A 17,227-nucleotide genomic window follows, 5' to 3' on the forward strand; every position below is an offset into this window, starting at 1 on the left:
GAGAGAGAGCGAGAGAGAGGGGGGAGTGAGAGCGAGAGGGAGAGGGAGAGAGGGAGCTAGATAGAGATTAGAATAGTCTGCCATTCACTGCCTTCTGAAGCAACTCCATCGGCAGCTGTGCCTGACGGCATTCCTTTGAAAAACTCTCAAAAACTGTGGCCACTAATGGAGAGCGCTGCTCTATAATACTCGACAGTTTGTCAAGCACGCCACATGTAGTGCCCCCATGAAGCCTCACTGACGAATGCAATAGAGGGCTCTTGGTGGGGGTCACACGTTTTCACCGCTCCGGTGGTCTTCGGTTCTGTATTTCAGTGGGGCTAAAACTCTCAAAAGGTTGAGGTGCTACAATTACAGTTGGTCTCGGTTCTTTCCACACAGCAATCTGTGCATGTTTTAAGTTGTGTCGTAGCTGGGTCGGGAAGTAGTCGCCACTCCCCTGCCCGTCCCTAATCCACCTCGGATAAACATATCACACGCAAATCAGCTGCATCCTGAGCTGGCATGTGTGCGGTGGCGTGCCGGGCTGCTCACACGGCCCTGGCCGAGCTGGCCGGCGCAGCGCCGCGAGGCTGCGTCGCCTGGTGACGCTGACGTCCGGCGGCGGGGTCGAGAGGCTGCGTCGCCTGGTGACACCGACGTCCGGCAGCGGGGTCGCGAGGCTGCGTCGCCTGGTGACGCCGACGTCCGGCGGCGGGGTCGCGAGGGCTGCGTCGCCTGGTGACGCTGACGTCCGGCGGCGGGGGTTCGAGAGGCTGCGTCGCCTGGTGACGCCGACGTCCGGCAGCGGGGTCGCGAGGCTGCGTCGCCTGGTGACGCTGACGTCCGGCGGCGGGGTCGAGAGGCTGCCTCGCCTGGTGACACCGACGTCCGGCAGCGGGGTCGCGAGGCTGCGTCGCCTGGTGACGCCGACGTCCGGCGGCGGGGTCGTCACGGCCCCGGCTCACAGGGTGCGCAGCTGGGCCAGACTCGGCGCGGCGGAGGCAGGGGCTCGCTGTGGCGCACGGCGCGGGGCCCTGTATCACGCTCCGTGGGCGTGCGGTGGACGACCACTGGATCCCAGCGCTGGCCAGTTGTCTGCCCGCGATGCCTCAGTAGAATCTGATGAAATGGGCCAGGGTGGCTGGTTTGCGACACTGATCATTCCCTACTCGGTGCGGCTGGCACGGTCCACCTCGTAGCCTTGCAATCATAATGGTGCGGGAGCTGAACTAGCAACAGCTGCTGCAGACAGCGTGCTCAGGATGAAAATATCGAGCCGGTGATCCCGCACCGAAGCTCTGCCTTTCCTGCGAATCTCTCTCTGCCAGGTGAGCCGACAGCGAGCCACAGAGCCAGCTGAAGGCCACGCTTGCATCGTGTCTCAGTCGCGTGACGGCAGTCTCTCCAGCTCCAAACACAGGTAGCTCTGGCCGCCCCCAGCTGCGTGCCGCGCCGCGCTGTAGCAGCGAGGGCCGCTCTGCAGGAGCGGCCGGTGATCCTATCCCGCTGCGGTCCCGCCGCCCTCTGCGCGGGAAGAATGACCCCGTGCGTCCCGCGCGTGACGCTGGGCAAGACGCGGAGGCTGCTGTCGTGACCCAGGACCCCCGCTCAGGTGGCCGGCCAGACCCGGCGTGACCCAGGACCCCCGCTCAGGTGGCCGGCCAGACCCGGCGTGGGCTGCGGCCGGCGTGGGACGTAGAAGGGTCAGCCAAAGACGGGGGCACACAATATTGGAGAATAGCCGCGAACTGGGAGGGGGAGGTGACCGCTCCTCGAAACACAATGTCACATGCTTGACATGCAGTTTTGCTAGTCATGTGAGAGACAACTTCTCCCTTACATTCCTGCACGCTTCCATTGGCTGGCTGAGAGGCATTCTTTCGGAACGTCGCGAGACTGCAGCAGACTGGGACTACCCAGCCCGGCGCCGGCTCCAGCCTCACTGCTAAGGTCTTTGACTCTGCTGAAGCCGGCGTCCTCCCACCCCCGCACCGTCCCGTGCCCTCCGGCTGTGTACAGAGGCTAAGCCGTCTCTGACACCTCTTGTTGTGGTAGCCAGCCGCCGAGGCCGCCGAGGCGGCGTGTGCGGAGCGCCGTTATTCCTGTCGTATTCGGCGCGAAGGGGGCCCTTGAGGGAGCACCGAGCTGTTCAACAGGTCGGGTAGGTCCAAACATGACCCCACGCTGCAGGGCCGTATGGAACCTGGAGGTGCTTCAAAGGCCTCCCTTCTTCACTTTGTAGGAAGATGGGACCGGTAAAGGTTACCTTCGTTAGAGCGTGCCGTTGCACATCACAGTCGAGAATCCCCCATTATTATCTGTACCTGCCCGTCCCCCTACGCCCCATCGAGTGCCGCCTTCCGGATGTGAGCCTGGGTGCGCCCCTGGCCGGGGGCGGCGTGCCGCCGCGGCCGGCGCGTTGTTGCGCGATGCGTCAAGCCGGACATGCGCTCTGGAGCGGCCCGGGGCGCGCTCGAGCCGCGTGACACGGCACTACCTCCAACTGTGGTGAGGTGCGCGCCGCTGGGTGGTCCGCCCACGGCGTATCGAACCCGCCCTTCGCCGCGTGAGGCCGGGTCACGCGACCGGCGGCGGCGCCATCGGCACGAGCCGACTGCTCTTATTTCCAGTCATAGCTGTCCGTTCACGTCATTGTCTTATCTGTGGAGCGCTACGGCTTACTTGTTAGATGACGGCTCACAGCCCGCCTTCGGGCGCTCCTGGTAGCGCCCCTGCACGCCGGCTGGCCAGCTGTCCGGGCCGTCGCGGGTCGGGCGGCCGGCCTCTGCCGCCGCCGCCAGTCCCGCCGACGGCGACCGGCGGCAGCTGCCGGTCGCCTGATACGATCAGGGAGGAGCCGCCCCGGTGCCGCCTCGGCGCGCCGACAGATCAGTACCACGGCCTCGAGCACACCGCGCCAACAAAGGACGGCCACGCCGCTCTGTTTGCCTGTTGGTTTGGTCGCACCCTCGCAGCACCCCCTCCCCCCCCCCCGCCGTCGCTGGGCGGGCTGGAGCTAGCCGCGGGAGTAACGCCGAGACGGAAGTGCGGATGCGCGGCGCATCCGGAAAAAGCAACAGGGACCTGTGGCCTGGTTGGCGACTGCGCAGGTCGCACCAGCATGCTATACTCTAAACGGTCCTGCGCGTTGGATGTCGTGGCAGGATCGTCTGGGAGCGAGAGAACCAACATACATTGCACGATTTTACAAAAAAAAACAAACATTTTGGTCGGCCGTTGAGCTGAGGTGACATTTCTGTTTAGAGAAGACATTTCCCTTAGCACATATGGCTGCGCAGAGCAGGCCTGGGGCGTTCATTTCACTTCATCCTGAAGCTGATGCTGTAATGCTTTTGTCGACGGGACAGTTTGTATCTTGAAGATGCAGCTAAAGAAATAATTTATTTCACCAAAAATAAACATTAACGACTTATTTGTTTTGGCAATATGCTTCATTTCTATGTAGTTGATCTAATAGCAAGTTTCACATAATTATTCAACTCAGCAACAGATGTCGATAGAATGTCAGAATAACTATGGCTAAATCGAGCGTATGTGAAACGTACGCTCTTCTATGAAACTATTCCTAAAAAGGGAATGGTTTCATTGCGTAAGACACCATAGTTTGTGTTAAGACCATACAAATCACCACCTTAGAAGACGTGATGAAGGAATGTATATTTTATTAGAGAGGGAATGAAGAAATGTGAGGAAGAATGCGTGTGTGCGTGTGTGCGTATGTGTGTTTGTGTGTGCGTGAATGCGTGTGGATGGAGGTGGTGTGTACTCCGGAGCACCAGGGTACTGCCAGGGTAACAAGTGTGAGTGAAGAGGTGCAAGTTAGCAACAGTTGGCTGTGCTGTGTTGCTGTAGAGCAAATGGGAACGCATTCATCTGGGAGTATAAATGGACGTGAGTGCATGTGAGAGTGCGTGGGCTCTTTGATCTAAACTGATACTCTTCTGGCTATGGTAACTGCAACGCTAGCGTCATAGCCTCAGACACGAGTGTTCACTGCTGGGCGATTTTTCGCTGGTGGCACGCTACCGTTTTTGCAGGGCTGGAAACCGGCTGGAGGAATCCCGCAGTCTCCGGCAGTCGCGGTCATCAGACAGTCTCTGGCGCTGCTCAGGACGCCTGTCGGAGAGTGTACGTGACGCGTCGGCCGGCCTGGCTGTGGCCGGCTGCTGCCACTCAATATGAACTGCTTTCGGAAAGCGAATAACAACTATCTGTGCAAGATCGTTCTTCTAGACGGACAGGAACTGACTCAAAACATCCGGGTGAGTAACACACACCGTTTTCCCTGTAGACAGCGTTCATTGTCACTTCGTCTATGTAGTTTCCATTTTGTCGTCAGCAAAGCCGGACGTTTGCCGAGCGATCTGCAATGTTCAGGCGACCGCAGCGTCTTTTGAGGTTGGGGCTATGCGGGACAAAACACGAGGGCTTAAAAAGTGCATGCTTTGACCAGCATGAAAGCACATCACAGAATAATTAACAACAACAGTGGAATCATAACAGCAGAGGCGACAAGCTACAAACGCTGGTAACCCTTGGCATGGATCTTTGCTTCTCCAGCAGCATTATCAGAACAAGGAGGCACGACGCGTCGGGTGAGCCGAGTGCATTTGAGATAAATCTGCTGTATGTGTCAAGTGACGATTTGTGATAATAACGGTCATAAGTTTTGAAGGGCCGAGTAGACAACAGAATGTTCAGGCACCTTCACTGTAGTAAATTATGTATATCAGGCGTTTTATGCTGCCTTTGCTGTCTATAGGTGTGATGACATCCAATTACGTCTACTTTCACTGATATTTCCTTAGATCATGGTTAGAAACGCCTCTGATGGCCAGCTGAAGCCACTTGGTGCGCAAGAACCGAATTAGTCAGTTTAATCTGAACCGTAGTTAGATCAGAATGTACGGAGATTACCGTGCTGACTCCAGTATGTTTATCGCTGCTTCAGGAGTAAGGGAGCGCTATCAGACATGGTCAAAGTGGTAATAAACGCTCTCACTGTTATTGGATTGTGTGGGACAAAGGACATTTTTGACTGCGCGAATGTGGTGCTGTGCCAGTTTGGGTTCCGCAGCACTTGCTGGCGACTGCGATGCGGAGCAGTGTAATCGGCGGTGACTGCAACGCAATAATAGCAATAACACACTACAAACCACTCCCAATGGTGGTCGCGAGCACGCAAAAATTTTTTTAGCGATGCTCGCAGCGTCCAAAACAATGAAAAGTTGCGGTGAAATACGCCCGTGTCAACTGAATACACGTCAGTGGCCTAACGAAAATCTCCGACTTTCTCCGACACCTCTGTGCTGGAGAATGTACCGCCCGCGCCGTAAACTGCTCCATCAGCCTGTCTGTGCCGGAGTATTCCTGGCGAACGGGCGACCCATCGTGCAGTGAACTCCTCCGGTGCCCTCTCTGTGCGTGGGCATTTCCGTCACGCTGGCGGACTGGTGTGTCAATAACTCCCAATGAGTTTCTCTGCGCCGGGCCTTTTCTGGGTTCAAGTTTGAGCGTCCGTCGCGACCTTCCGTCGAATTCAGCCCGGCGCCGACGACACGGTATCACGGCTGGTCTGCGCTGGCCCAGGCGCCGCGGCCGTTTTATGGTCTATTGTGCGAGGCGCGGCGGTGCGGTCGGCGCCGCCACGTGCGTCAGGCCGGCCTCTTTATGACCCCGGACGCCGGGCCCCCGAGGCATGCCTCGCCACCGGAATGCCGGCTGACGAGCCCGCGGAGAGGACACAGCTGGGTCACGGCCGGGTCTGTGGTCAACACATTTCGAAACAGATCTGTACCGACGCAGGGCGTGGTGATCTGTGACAACTGCCGCTGGCAGGGTGTCGGTCAGTGTTCGCTGGCAGCTGTCAGAGGTAAAGGACGCTGAAGTTGTCACATATGAAATTCAGAACAGAAGCAGCTGTTGCACTGTATGAAAACTATTTCTTTGCGACACAAAAAGCCGGTCGAAAGTGAAACAGCATGAACACTACAAAAATTTTATGCCAGCTGGCATAGTGGCACACAAAATGTGACATTACTATGACGGCTGTGACAACCAAAACAGCGCAAATTGCCTCAGGGAATTAAGGCTTGATATCTTGCGTTATTCGTTGTTTTATGCACATAACTCACCGTCAACATACTGCGGAATGAAGCTGCGGCAAGAACGTTTAGATGGGTACATATCCGATGTGTGGTCACCTAACCAACACTTTTCGCGATGAAAGTAAGACTTGCTTCGGAAAAATACATTCTCCCGGGTTCTACCTCACTCTGCTACATTTAGCAACAAAAAACTTAGCTGTCACGTGTGTGGGTTGGTACGTTTACTGGTTTTTAAAATCCGAATGGTACATGGTTCAGTGTTAGATTCGGTTCGTTAAGCTCAGGGGTTCGATGTCACGTTCTGCAGGTATAATGGACGTGGCCCCGCCACGGCACAGTTTAAGGGCAGCTTTAACGGTAGTTTGATAGGCTTTCTTAACATTTTAAAGCTATTAGGATCACATACTATTTTGATCTAATGGTGTTTTGGAGTTTTCTCTCAAAAAGCAATTTTGCCTATCCCTGACGTGTTTGAAAAAAGCATTGCATGAACGTGTCTGGTGACGTTATCGATGACAAACAATTCACCAAATACAGCAGTTCATATTCATCACCTAATGTGGCAAGAAAACGAGCCACAAAATGTTACAAAACATTGAAACATCAAGTAATGTTGCCTTATCCAGAGCACCGCGTCATTCGTACCAGTGTGTATTCCAAAGTGAGCCCCCCGCCAAACCAAAGTCCATTTCGTCCATTACGTCACGCCCATAGCGACGCGGTACTTCACGTCCATAGCACCGCTCGCCACGCTCGCGGTGCTGCTGCAGCACGGGGTGCAGCTACCAGCAGCAGCGTATAGTTTCCAGCAGCGTGCTGCGTTCAGCGCCAGTGCGTCAGCACCGCGTCATTCGACGTCGGCTTATTAAGCCGCCAGCGGTGCGGACGGTGCCGTGTCGCGACGCGCGCCCTGTCCAAATGTCGCAGCACGTGCAGACGCGTGGCGTGCCACTGCCATCGGCACGCCGATGCGGGGCTCCAGTCCGCGCCGACTTGATGCGACACGTGTCGCCAGGCGTGACAGGGGCAGGCATGCTTGATGCACACGCGCGTGTCAGGACGACAGCGGAGCGTGTGGGCGCAGGCCAAGTGGAGCGGTGTTTTCTTCGGAGCCAGGTGCGCAACTCCGGCACAGACCAGGCGTGGCTGGTGATCAGCTGCCGCCCTCTGTCTGTGAATGTTATTAGCACGCATTAGCTGGTCATCGACCTGCAGCTTGTTCCGGGTACGCACGAGTTCACAGCAGCTTCAGTGTCACTCGAGGCGTAGATAGTGCTAATTTGCATTGCTTGTAACAAGTTCCCAGATATTGAGTGGGCGTGTTTCGTATGCAGATAAGCCACTTCATCATGGCACAAGCTGATCTATCAGAGCTGCAATCGGTCAATGTGAAAACGAACTGTGCGAACTGTGATCAAATCCAGGGCTTTCTATCACGATACTCTCAACTGTGCCCGTGCAAAATCAGGTTTCGAACACTTGTGATTCATTATTGGTATGCGGTCTGCATTTTTTGTGGTGTTTTTTTTGCGACACGCTGCAGAGTTAATACCACAGCTACTTTTTATTCGGCAAGGGAAATCTTCCATTGCTATTAAGTTACGTTACTTTAGTCTCAGCTGTCACCTTGCAAAAAGCCAGCCTGCACCGCTGTCTGTCCCAGTTCGACCGACCGGCCGGACGGGTTCACCCGCCGTCAGCTCTGCCAACGAGCTCATCTGCAAGCCCCGCCTCCCCAGCCGCCTCCCCCAGGTTTCCCCTGCCCTGCCTCTCCACCTCTACCTCCCAGTCTTGCCTCCCCAGCCCCACCTACAACCAGCCCTGTCGCCCGGGCACTGCCGGCCCCAGTCCCTTCTGTCCAGCTGCACGGGCTCCGCTCCGCTGCACCTACTCCAGTCCTGACTTCCTTTCACCGCTCGCCCGCCTTCCCAGCCATGTCTGTTGGAAGAGCAGAGCTTCGCTTACAGCGCTTCCCCACCTGAGCTCCCCAGGTCGGCTGGTCTCGCCAGGTCGACTGGGCTCCTCAGGTCAGCTCATCCCCTAGATCAGCTGGTCTCCCCAGGTCAGCTGGGTTCCTCAGGTTGGTTGGGCTCGTCAGGTCAGCTGATATTCCAGGCCAGCCGGTTTCTCCAGGTCAGCTGGGCTCCTCAGGTCGTTTGGCCCCCCAGGTCGGCTGGGCTCCCAGGTCGGCTGGGCTCCCAAGGTCAGCTGGGCTCCTCAGGTCGGCTGGACTCTCCAGGGTTGCTCGCGTGCCACCGGCATCGCCGCTGTCGGCGCCTGTCCGACGGCGTGGGCCGCTGAGCAGGATGACGGCGGCGGCGGAATGTCGGCTGCGCGGCGCGTGTCGACGCCCTGCCGCGCGCCGCCCGGACCGGACCGGGCCCATTAGCGGCAGGCCGGTCCGCCCCTCGGCGGTGTGAACTGGCCCGCCGACGGACGCCGACCTGCTCGTCCAGGGCCCGGTCAGCAGAGCCGGCGGGCCTGTTCAGAGACCCGGTCAGCAGAGCCGGCGGGGCTGCTCAGAGGCCCGGTCAGCAGAGCCGGCGGGCCTGTTCAGAGACCCGGTCAGCAGAGCCGGCGGGGCTGCTCAGAGGCCCGGTCAGCAGAGCCGGCGGGGCTGCTCAGAGGCCCGGTCAGCAGAACCGACGGGGCTGCTCAGAGGTCCGGTCAGCAGAGCCGGCGGGGCTGCTCAGAGACCCGGTCAGCAGAGCCGGCGGGGCTCTTCAGAGACCCGGTCAGCAGAGCCGGCGGGGCTGCTCAGAGGTCCGGTCAGCAGAGCCGGCGGGGCTGCTCGGAGGTCCGGTCAGCAGAGCCGGCGGGGCTCTTCAGAGACCCGGTCAGCAGAGCCGGCGGGGCTGCTCAGAGACCCGGTCAGCAGAGCCGGCGGGGCTCTTCAGAGACCCGGTCAGCAGAGCCGGCGGGGCTGCTCAGAGGCCCGGTCAGCAGAGCCGGCGGGGCTGCTCAGAGGCCCGGTCAGCAGAGCCGACGGGGCTGCTCAGAGGTCCGGTCAGCAGAGCCGACGGGGCTGCTCAGAGGTCCGGTCAGCAGAGCCGGCGGGGCTGCTCGGAGGTCCGGTCAGCAGAGCCGACGGGGCTGCTCGGAGGTCCGGTCAGCAGAGCCGGCGGGGCTGCTCGGAGGTCCGGTCAGCAGAGCCGGCGGGGCTGCTCGGAGGTCCGGTCAGCAGAGCCGACGGGGCTGCTCAGAGGTCCGGTCAGCAGAGCCGGCGGGGCTGCTCGGAGGTCCGGTCAGCAGAGCCGACGGGGCTGCTCGGAGGTCCGGTCAGCAGAGCCGGCGGGGCTGCTCGGAGGCCCGGTCAGCAGAGCCGACGGGGCTGCTCGGAGGTCCGGTCAGCAGAGCCGGCGGGGCTCTTCAGAGACCCGGTCAGCAGAGCCGGCGGGGCTGCTCGGAGGCCCGGTCAGCAGAGCCGGCAAGGGTGCTCAGAGACCCGGTCAGCAGAGCCGGTGAGGCGCTTCAGAGACCCGGTCAGCAGAGCCGGCGGGGCTGCTCGGAGGCCCGGTCAGCAGAGCCGGCGGGGCTGCTCGGAGGCCCGGTGAGCAGGGTAGCCGGACGCACCTCTCACTGCTGGGGAGAAGCTGGCGCCAGCCGGCTTAAGCCACAGGGTTTGGCTGGTACCGTTCAAAGGCAGCCGCCGCTGGCAGTAAGCCTCGGCGGCGGACTCCACTCGCCGAGAAAGGCTGCGCTGAGGTCACAGATTAAGACATCGGGCTAGGCTTTTGGATGGGTTTAGCAGAGCTCCTTAAATTTAGCAGGCAGGCACCGAGCCGACGAGGGTTTATACAGCGAAGGGTTCACCTTTGCAATTGCAACACAGAAAGCTTGCAAACGGGCTGTAATATTTTAAGGCTGTCTGTTCTCCGTGGAGCAGAGTGTTTCATGACTTAGGATAGCACTGATTTTGAATGGCATGGTTCACTGTTTGATGCCACTCAGTCGCGCTTCGTTCAACAACAAAGGAACATTACGGGGAAAGAAGCACACCGCATGATGTTTTGTCGCACAGGGTCATATGAGCAAAGCAGCTCGCCAGCTAGAAGGCAAGAAGCTTGCAAATAAACTCCCTTTGCGCTCAGGGGTCCCAATAAAGATCTTAATGCGTAACATTGCGTTATTTACAACCCCCCACCAACCATGAGGTTGTGCCCATACCTACCCGCTGCCCATTCCTAATCAGTTATGTTCGGGTCTTGACTTTGGAAAAGCTGCGGGGAAGTTGACAGCCATACTTACTCTTTCGCGCCAATGACTGTAAACGTAGTGTACGTGGAGCTAATTGTGACCAAAATAAGCGCTGGCAGTAATATCGTATAGTGCGTACGCAATCGCTAGTGGACATCTCGCCCACACCTGTACCTTTTGCCGCAATCTTCCTCAAATATGCACCCGATCCGACCCGTGACCAGTTCCACACGGGTACCCGCAGACGTACCCAGCTTGTGAAGTTAGGGGGCTGGTCCCACGTTGACATTGTGGTGGCATTCAAACTGGATACGGGCCACCAAATAATGTCGCGTAATAAGAGGACAGTCGGAGTTGGAGGTCAGGCAGCTCTCTATTCCGTGACTCCACGCGTTTTGCTAGCTCAGTGTTTATCTCAGTGAAAATTGTATATTCGACCAATATTGTCAAGACGCTTCTTATATACGGGATTGAGCAGATTTATTACATTTAGTCTTGCTTGTCTCTTGTTAAATCGAAGAAGTGGTGCTTAACGCCGTTTGCCATATCACGAAACGATTTTAGGCATGTTTGGGTGTGGGCTTCGAAATTGAAACTGCAAGCGTCCAGTAGCACTGGCGCTGGACTATATAACAGCTTTGTAAAATTGGATCCATTTCCAATCGTTTTTGGCCAATCTTTTCATGGAATTCTGCCCTCCCAGGACCGACCTTTCAATAGCTGGTGCTAGTGAACTCACCCAAAAAACAAAACAAAACAAAACAAAACAAAACAAAAAACGAAGAGCGGAAGCGCATCGGCATTTTGCGCTTACATTTGGCATCGGCCGATGCTGTTGTGCTGACTACACGAAGTTCAGTCTATAGTCGCTTCCAGTGACTTCACAAGTGACAGTAATAGCAGGTAGTTCAAAGTACGGTAACAGTCTAGGCATGACAGTTCCGAGATATTCCCCGCCTGTAGTCCCACCGGATGCTGCTTTTGCCACCTTGACCTTAACATGATCTATTCCATTGACCTCAGCATTGCTGTTCGACGCCATCCGGCCCTTAGGGCACAACATACATGAGCACGCTAAATACCGGCAGACATCAACCGGAAGCCATCGATAAGAGAGATATGGACTCGCAGAATGCTGACTAGCCAAATTTTAGGACCGTTGAATATAGAAACGCAATTTTGTAACACCGCAAAATCTCAGCATCGAAAAATACCGACGTGCAATATATATACAAAATGCTGCCACCTTCAACTATTTATTTCAACTATTTGTGGCAATGACAATATGAACAAGTGTTCCGCGCCTGATAAAAATGGGACAGCTATAAGATCACTGATACCTGATGAGATACTGATATTGATTTCATCTATCATACTACACACCGATCATAATAACATGGAAAGCCTTTGACGCACCGATTTCAACACGTGACGTAAGGCTTGCTTTGAACTGTATGCATTTTGGTTAATGCAAGCGTGCAATGCGCGGCGATAGTCATCGAGGCTGTCTTTTGCTTCAGACGCGAGCAACAATGAAGGTAGGTAATCTGACAAAATCTGGCATTTTAACATTGGAGTTAAAAAAATGCGGCTTCTGTTTCCGCAAGAGCCCTGCTTTACAAAGGCCGGCGCTGACGACACCCGTAGCGCGGTCGGGCCGGTCGGGTCCGGGCCGCCAGCTGGGATACAGAGCCACCCCCGCGCGCCGCCGCCGGCTCCCGTCTGAGATACAGAGCCGCCTCGGCGCGCCGCCGCCGGCTCCCGTCTGGGCTACAGAGCCGCATTGGCGCGCCGCCGCCGGCTCCCGTCTGGGATACAGAGCCACCCCCGCGCGCCCCCGCCGGCTCCCGTCTGAGATACAGAGCCGCCTCGGCGCGCTGCCGCCGGCTCTCGTCTGGGCTTCAGAGCCGCCTCGGCGCGCTGCCGCCAGCTCCCGTCTGGGCTACAGAGCCGCCTTGGCGCGCCGCCGCCGGCTCCCGTCTGAGATACAGAACCGCCTCGGCGCGCTGCCGCCAGCTCCCGTCTGGGCTACAGAGCCGCCTTGGCGCGCCGCCGCCGGCTCCCGTCTGAGATACAGAACCGCCTTGGCGCGCCGCCGCCGGCTCCCGTCTGGGCTACAGAGCCGCCTTGGCGCGCCGCCGCCGGCTCCCGTCTGGGCTACAGAGCCGCCTTGGCGCGCCCCCGCCGGCTCTCGTCTGGGCTACAGAGCCGCCTTGGCGCGCCGCCGCCGGCTCCCGTCTGGGCTACAGAGCCGCCTTGGCGCGCCGCCGCCGGCTCTCGTCTGGGCTACAGAGCCGCATTGGCGCGCCGCCGCCGGCTCCACTCTGGGCTACAGAGCCGCCTTGGCGCGCCGCCGCCGGCTCCCGTCTGGGCTACAGAGCCGCCTTGGCGCGCCGCCGCCGGCTCCCGTCTGGGCTACAGAGCCGCCTTGGCGCGCCGCCGCCGGCTCCACTCTGGGCTTCAGAGCCGCCTTGGCGCGCCGCCGCCGGCTCCCGTCTGGGCTACAGAGCCTCCCCGGCGCGCTGCTGCTAGCTGCCGTCTGGGCTTCAGAGCCGCCTTGGCGCGCTGCCGCCGGCTCCTGGCACGGGTTTGGGATGCCGCACCCACCGCGCTTCTGCCGGGGGCTTAGTCGCCATTCTGCGGCCAGTTTTGAGATGTGGTGTCCTTCGGCCGCGGTGCAGCTTCTGGGCTTAGGTTGCCCAGGAGCCCTAGGCTGGGTTCCTGGGCCATATGGCTATCGACTTGAATAGGCATTTGCCAGCACGCATGTCTGCCATCAGGCTCGGTGCATCATGAGCGGCGATCTCGATGAAGGGATCAGGGAACCAAAATGAATAACATCGAGTGACGGTGGATTAATTGCCAGGCTGAGGTATTCCGATGTGCGCAGATAAGAAAACAGTCCGTGCACGTGCAGCGGCCCGCTGCATGTCATGTGCATAAAAATGCCCGATCTGTGCTGCCCGCTGGCTGAGCCTGATGTTTTATGCCGCGTATGCAGTTCAACACAGCTGTATGCTTTAGGTTATGTAAATCCGAGGAGTTCAGGGGCCGCGCGATCTCAGTCAAACCACTGGCCCGTGACGCGTCTGGAGGCAAGAACCGAGCTCTTCTACTAAACACTGAACCACTGGCCCGTGACGCGTCTGGAGGCAAGAGCCGAGCTCTTCTACTAAACACTGAACCACTGGCCCGTGACGCGTCTGGAGGCAAGAACCGAGCTCTTCTACTAAACACTGACCAGTGGCCCGTGACGTGTCTGGAGGCAAGAACCGAGCTCTTCTACTAAACACTGAAACCACTGGCCCGTGACGCGTCTGGAGGCAAGAACCGAGCTCTTCTACTAAACACTGAACCACTGGCCCGTGACGCGTCTGGAGGCAAGAACCGAGCTCTTCTACTAAACACTGAACCACTGGCCCGTGACGCGTCTGGAGGCAAGAACCGAGCTCTTCTACTAAACACTGACTGTCTTCGTGACAAATGAACAGCATAACATAAGCTCTGACTTGACACTTGCATTGCTGATACTGACATGACCGACACATGCATGCATGCCATTGTTCTCTCCAACGTCGAATGCGCAGATGTCCTTTCGCCCTCGGCTGGTTTCCAGACGACGTGTGTCTCCACCTGACTCTCGCCTGTCCGCTACGAGTAGCTCGTCGGCAGCTGTTTCTCTGCAAGATGGTATTTGAGCTCGCTTACGGCTTCCAAGTAAAATCACAGGCTTGGCCCGAGTCTGGGAGCTAGCGGGCGACGACAGTAATGAGATGCAATGTCCCTGAATCAGGGTGCAGCCTGAGTCTAGTCGGTCTGTTTTCAGGATGACACCTTGGGACAGGAGCTTTCGGACAGCGTGTTTCGACATCTGCACTTGCGTGAAACCGCCTACTTCGGTCTGAGATTCGTGCACACCACTCAACAACCGGTGAGAGCTGCAGTCCTCCGTCTACCCTGCCCTCCCCCCCCCCCCCCCCCCACCGCTCTCACCAGGACAGCCAGTGCGTGTCGGTGCACTGTGAAGTAGCCGGTGCACCTTCTCGGACGCCCAGTGAGACTGCCCAGCCCGCTGCTACATGACAAACGCAGATGATGCGACACGCGTGCACGACCACTCACGAGAGCGCACGACTCTGGGCGGCTTGCGAGACCGCCGCGTACCTTCCAGCGAGTAGTGGGACTCCCGCCAGTCCTCCACCGGCCGGTCAGACTGGCCGGCCGGTGAGAGACGCGCGCGCGAGCGCAAGATCGGCCCAGCCCGTTAGCCTCGCCGGTTCAATGAACGGGTAACTCTGGCGGTAGCCAGCACGCTCGTTAATCCATTATGTGATCGCCAAACAGCATTGTGTTCTCGAGCAGATCGATCGTCTCAACCGGCCCGAAGAATTCAGCCGAGGTAAGAGGATTACCACGGAACGGCCACAGATGCACGCCGATGCCCGCGGCATGCACAGTGACGTCGTGCACAGTGACGTCAAAACAGCATGGCGTTGCCCCACGACATACACTTGGTCTCCAAACTGGGGTCGAGCACGTGGCAAATGCGTACTGTTCAGTCATGCGGCGTTATTTTGTGTGCGAGGATCGGCGATCGAGATAAAACGCAGTCGGAGGTATCGCTTGGATCCACTCGCGGCGCATTGCTCGAGAGGCTACCACCGACGCACACTGCTCTGGAGCGAATGAACGCCAGCAGATGCCAGCAGTCTGTCTGAAACCGCAGGACATTCCTCGCATTTGAGGCACCGGCAGCCGGTTCCAGCTGTTCGTGTCAATGGTACCAGGGCTGAAGCTAATGGCCAAGATCTCGCAAATTTATTCCCATTTTTGCGAAACTATGCCCAAACATGTCTGATTAGTGTGTTTAATTTCAGTTTGATTGATTTACGACGTGTTATCAACCTTCAATCGCATACTCAATGTCCTCTGGATCCACGTTTGCACATTGCGGCGCTATATCATTTCGTTATGCTTAATGCATTTGCTCGTTTTGTCTAGGTATGGTGATGTTTTCCCTTGTCCCAACACAAAAATAGTCACACTCAAACAATTTCCTCCACCGTGCTTAATTGTCCGATACTTATAGGTGAGTATTATGTCTTGTTTATTCATGCATTCAAGATTGTAGAGCTCTGGAATATTTCCAACAATCAACGAATCATGTGAACCGTTGGTAGCTTGTTTTTATGTCTGGGCTATGCTAATTTTGTCAATGAACGTCAGCTATACCTCAAAGCTGGCTTAAATTTAATAAAATGTATGTATGTACTGAAGTTGACAAAGTCCCCAACAAATGCGGAGGTAGAATGCTACATATTCAAAGACCTAAGTGCTGCGAATGTCAACATCGAAATATCTCGTTGGATAGTACAGCCTAGGTTGTTCGGTAGCCCAAGCTATTTTTAAGCTTTGGAGGTCGCGAGCACATGCCAATCCCCCTCGGTGCCCGTCCTTCCTGCCAGGGTGAGAGGCAGGCGACGCCATATAGCCTCAGCAGCTGAGTGTGTCGTAAAGTCACAGTGACAACATGAACACATGCCAATAAGGCTCATAGACAGAACTGGTGACTTCACGGCGGGTTAAAAGTGCGTATTTCGTTGGCACCAAACAAATTAAAACTTGGTCGTTCAGATCAGCACCATCATTCTTATTTTCACCTTCCTAAAACGGAAAACAAATGGGACTTTCCCAACACTTTTTCAAACACTTTGCAAAATGCACGATGATAATCACTTGTGGTACCCGTTGAGATCCGGAAGAGGGTGAGGCGCGTGTCCGCGATCTCCGAACAACCGGCGGCGGTGCCTCCTGCCGCTGCTCGGGAGCTGTCCCCGGACCCGGCGGCCCAGCCTACCCCACGGCCGCTGCCAGGGTGCGCTTATAACCTGCCTTGTTTCACAGCTGTGGTTGAACCCGAATAAGAAGGCTGCGAAGCAATTGAAAGGTACGTATTGGGTGTAGTAGCTATTCGCAAGGACTCGATAAAAGCAGGGATATATTTGATCGATATGGTCAGCACCAATGCGTGTCTGTGACAAACGTTATTACGTTCTGCTGTGCGTTGTCTTGTCACACTTTGAATCGCATCTTGTTGCTGTCACCATTACGCTTCAAAGGTTTTCGATCAACTTGTCCTGGTTTCTGCGGTAGAGCACTGTGCGCTAAGTGTCATCACGGTCTTGTTCTCCTGAATTTGATATTTCGCTAGCGACATGACTCTATTGCATCTACGGGCGCGAAATCCGCAGCAGCAACATGATACTTGAGCATGTACTGATTTGGTCGCAGCAGCGACAATCACGGTCTGCCGAGACAGCTGAATGGCCGCTCCCACAATGCGTTATAATGTGTGCTCTGTTTTTTCAGGAACCGATCCATTTATTCTCTACTTTTGTGTCAAGTTCTATGCAACTGAGCCGTGCAAACTTCTAGATGAGATCACACGGTTAGTGGCGTCTTGAAAATTTTTCGTTGCATCATATGGCAAAACACTGCCTGCCGTTTCTTTGTTCTGCATTCAGTTCCACACTGAGAGAATGAAACACATGACAAGTTAACGTTAAGAATGAAAAGAAGTATATATATATATATATATATATATATATACGTATATATGAATATATATCATATAAGTAATATCTGACTTACATGTGCTTTTATATGCTGTTTTTTGTTGTGTCTGTCGTTGCCCAATTCCAATCAATCAATCTAAGATGCCAACGCGCTGCATACACACACACACCACACACACCCACACACACACACACACACACACACACCACACACACACACACACACACACCCACACCCACACACACCACACACACACACACACACACACACACACACCAACACACACACACCCACACACACAAACACACACACACACCACACCACACACACACACACACACACAC

At 56.5% G+C, this 17,227-nt stretch overlaps 1 protein-coding gene across 1 annotated transcript; it reads left to right on the forward strand.

Moving 5' to 3' along the window:
• Positions 1-4,044: 4,044 nt before the first annotated feature.
• On the forward strand, positions 4,045-16,850 carry LOC119103656 (FERM domain-containing protein 3-like). The gene is made up of 4 exons (XM_037227271.1): positions 4,045-4,265; positions 14,134-14,238; positions 16,212-16,254; positions 16,677-16,850. The coding sequence occupies exons 1-4, from the start codon at positions 4,182-4,184 to the stop codon at positions 16,769-16,771; spliced, it is 327 nt and encodes a 108-aa protein (XP_037083166.1). The 5' UTR covers positions 4,045-4,181; the 3' UTR covers positions 16,772-16,850.
• The last annotated feature ends 377 nt before the right edge of the window (positions 16,851-17,227 follow it).

Source organism: Pollicipes pollicipes, unplaced genomic scaffold, assembly GCF_011947565.3.
Source record: "Pollicipes pollicipes isolate AB1234 unplaced genomic scaffold, Ppol_2.1 Scaffold_5724;HRSCAF=6776_pilon_pilon_pilon, whole genome shotgun sequence".
NCBI classification, from domain to species: Eukaryota; Metazoa; Arthropoda; class Thecostraca; order Pollicipedomorpha; family Pollicipedidae; genus Pollicipes; species Pollicipes pollicipes.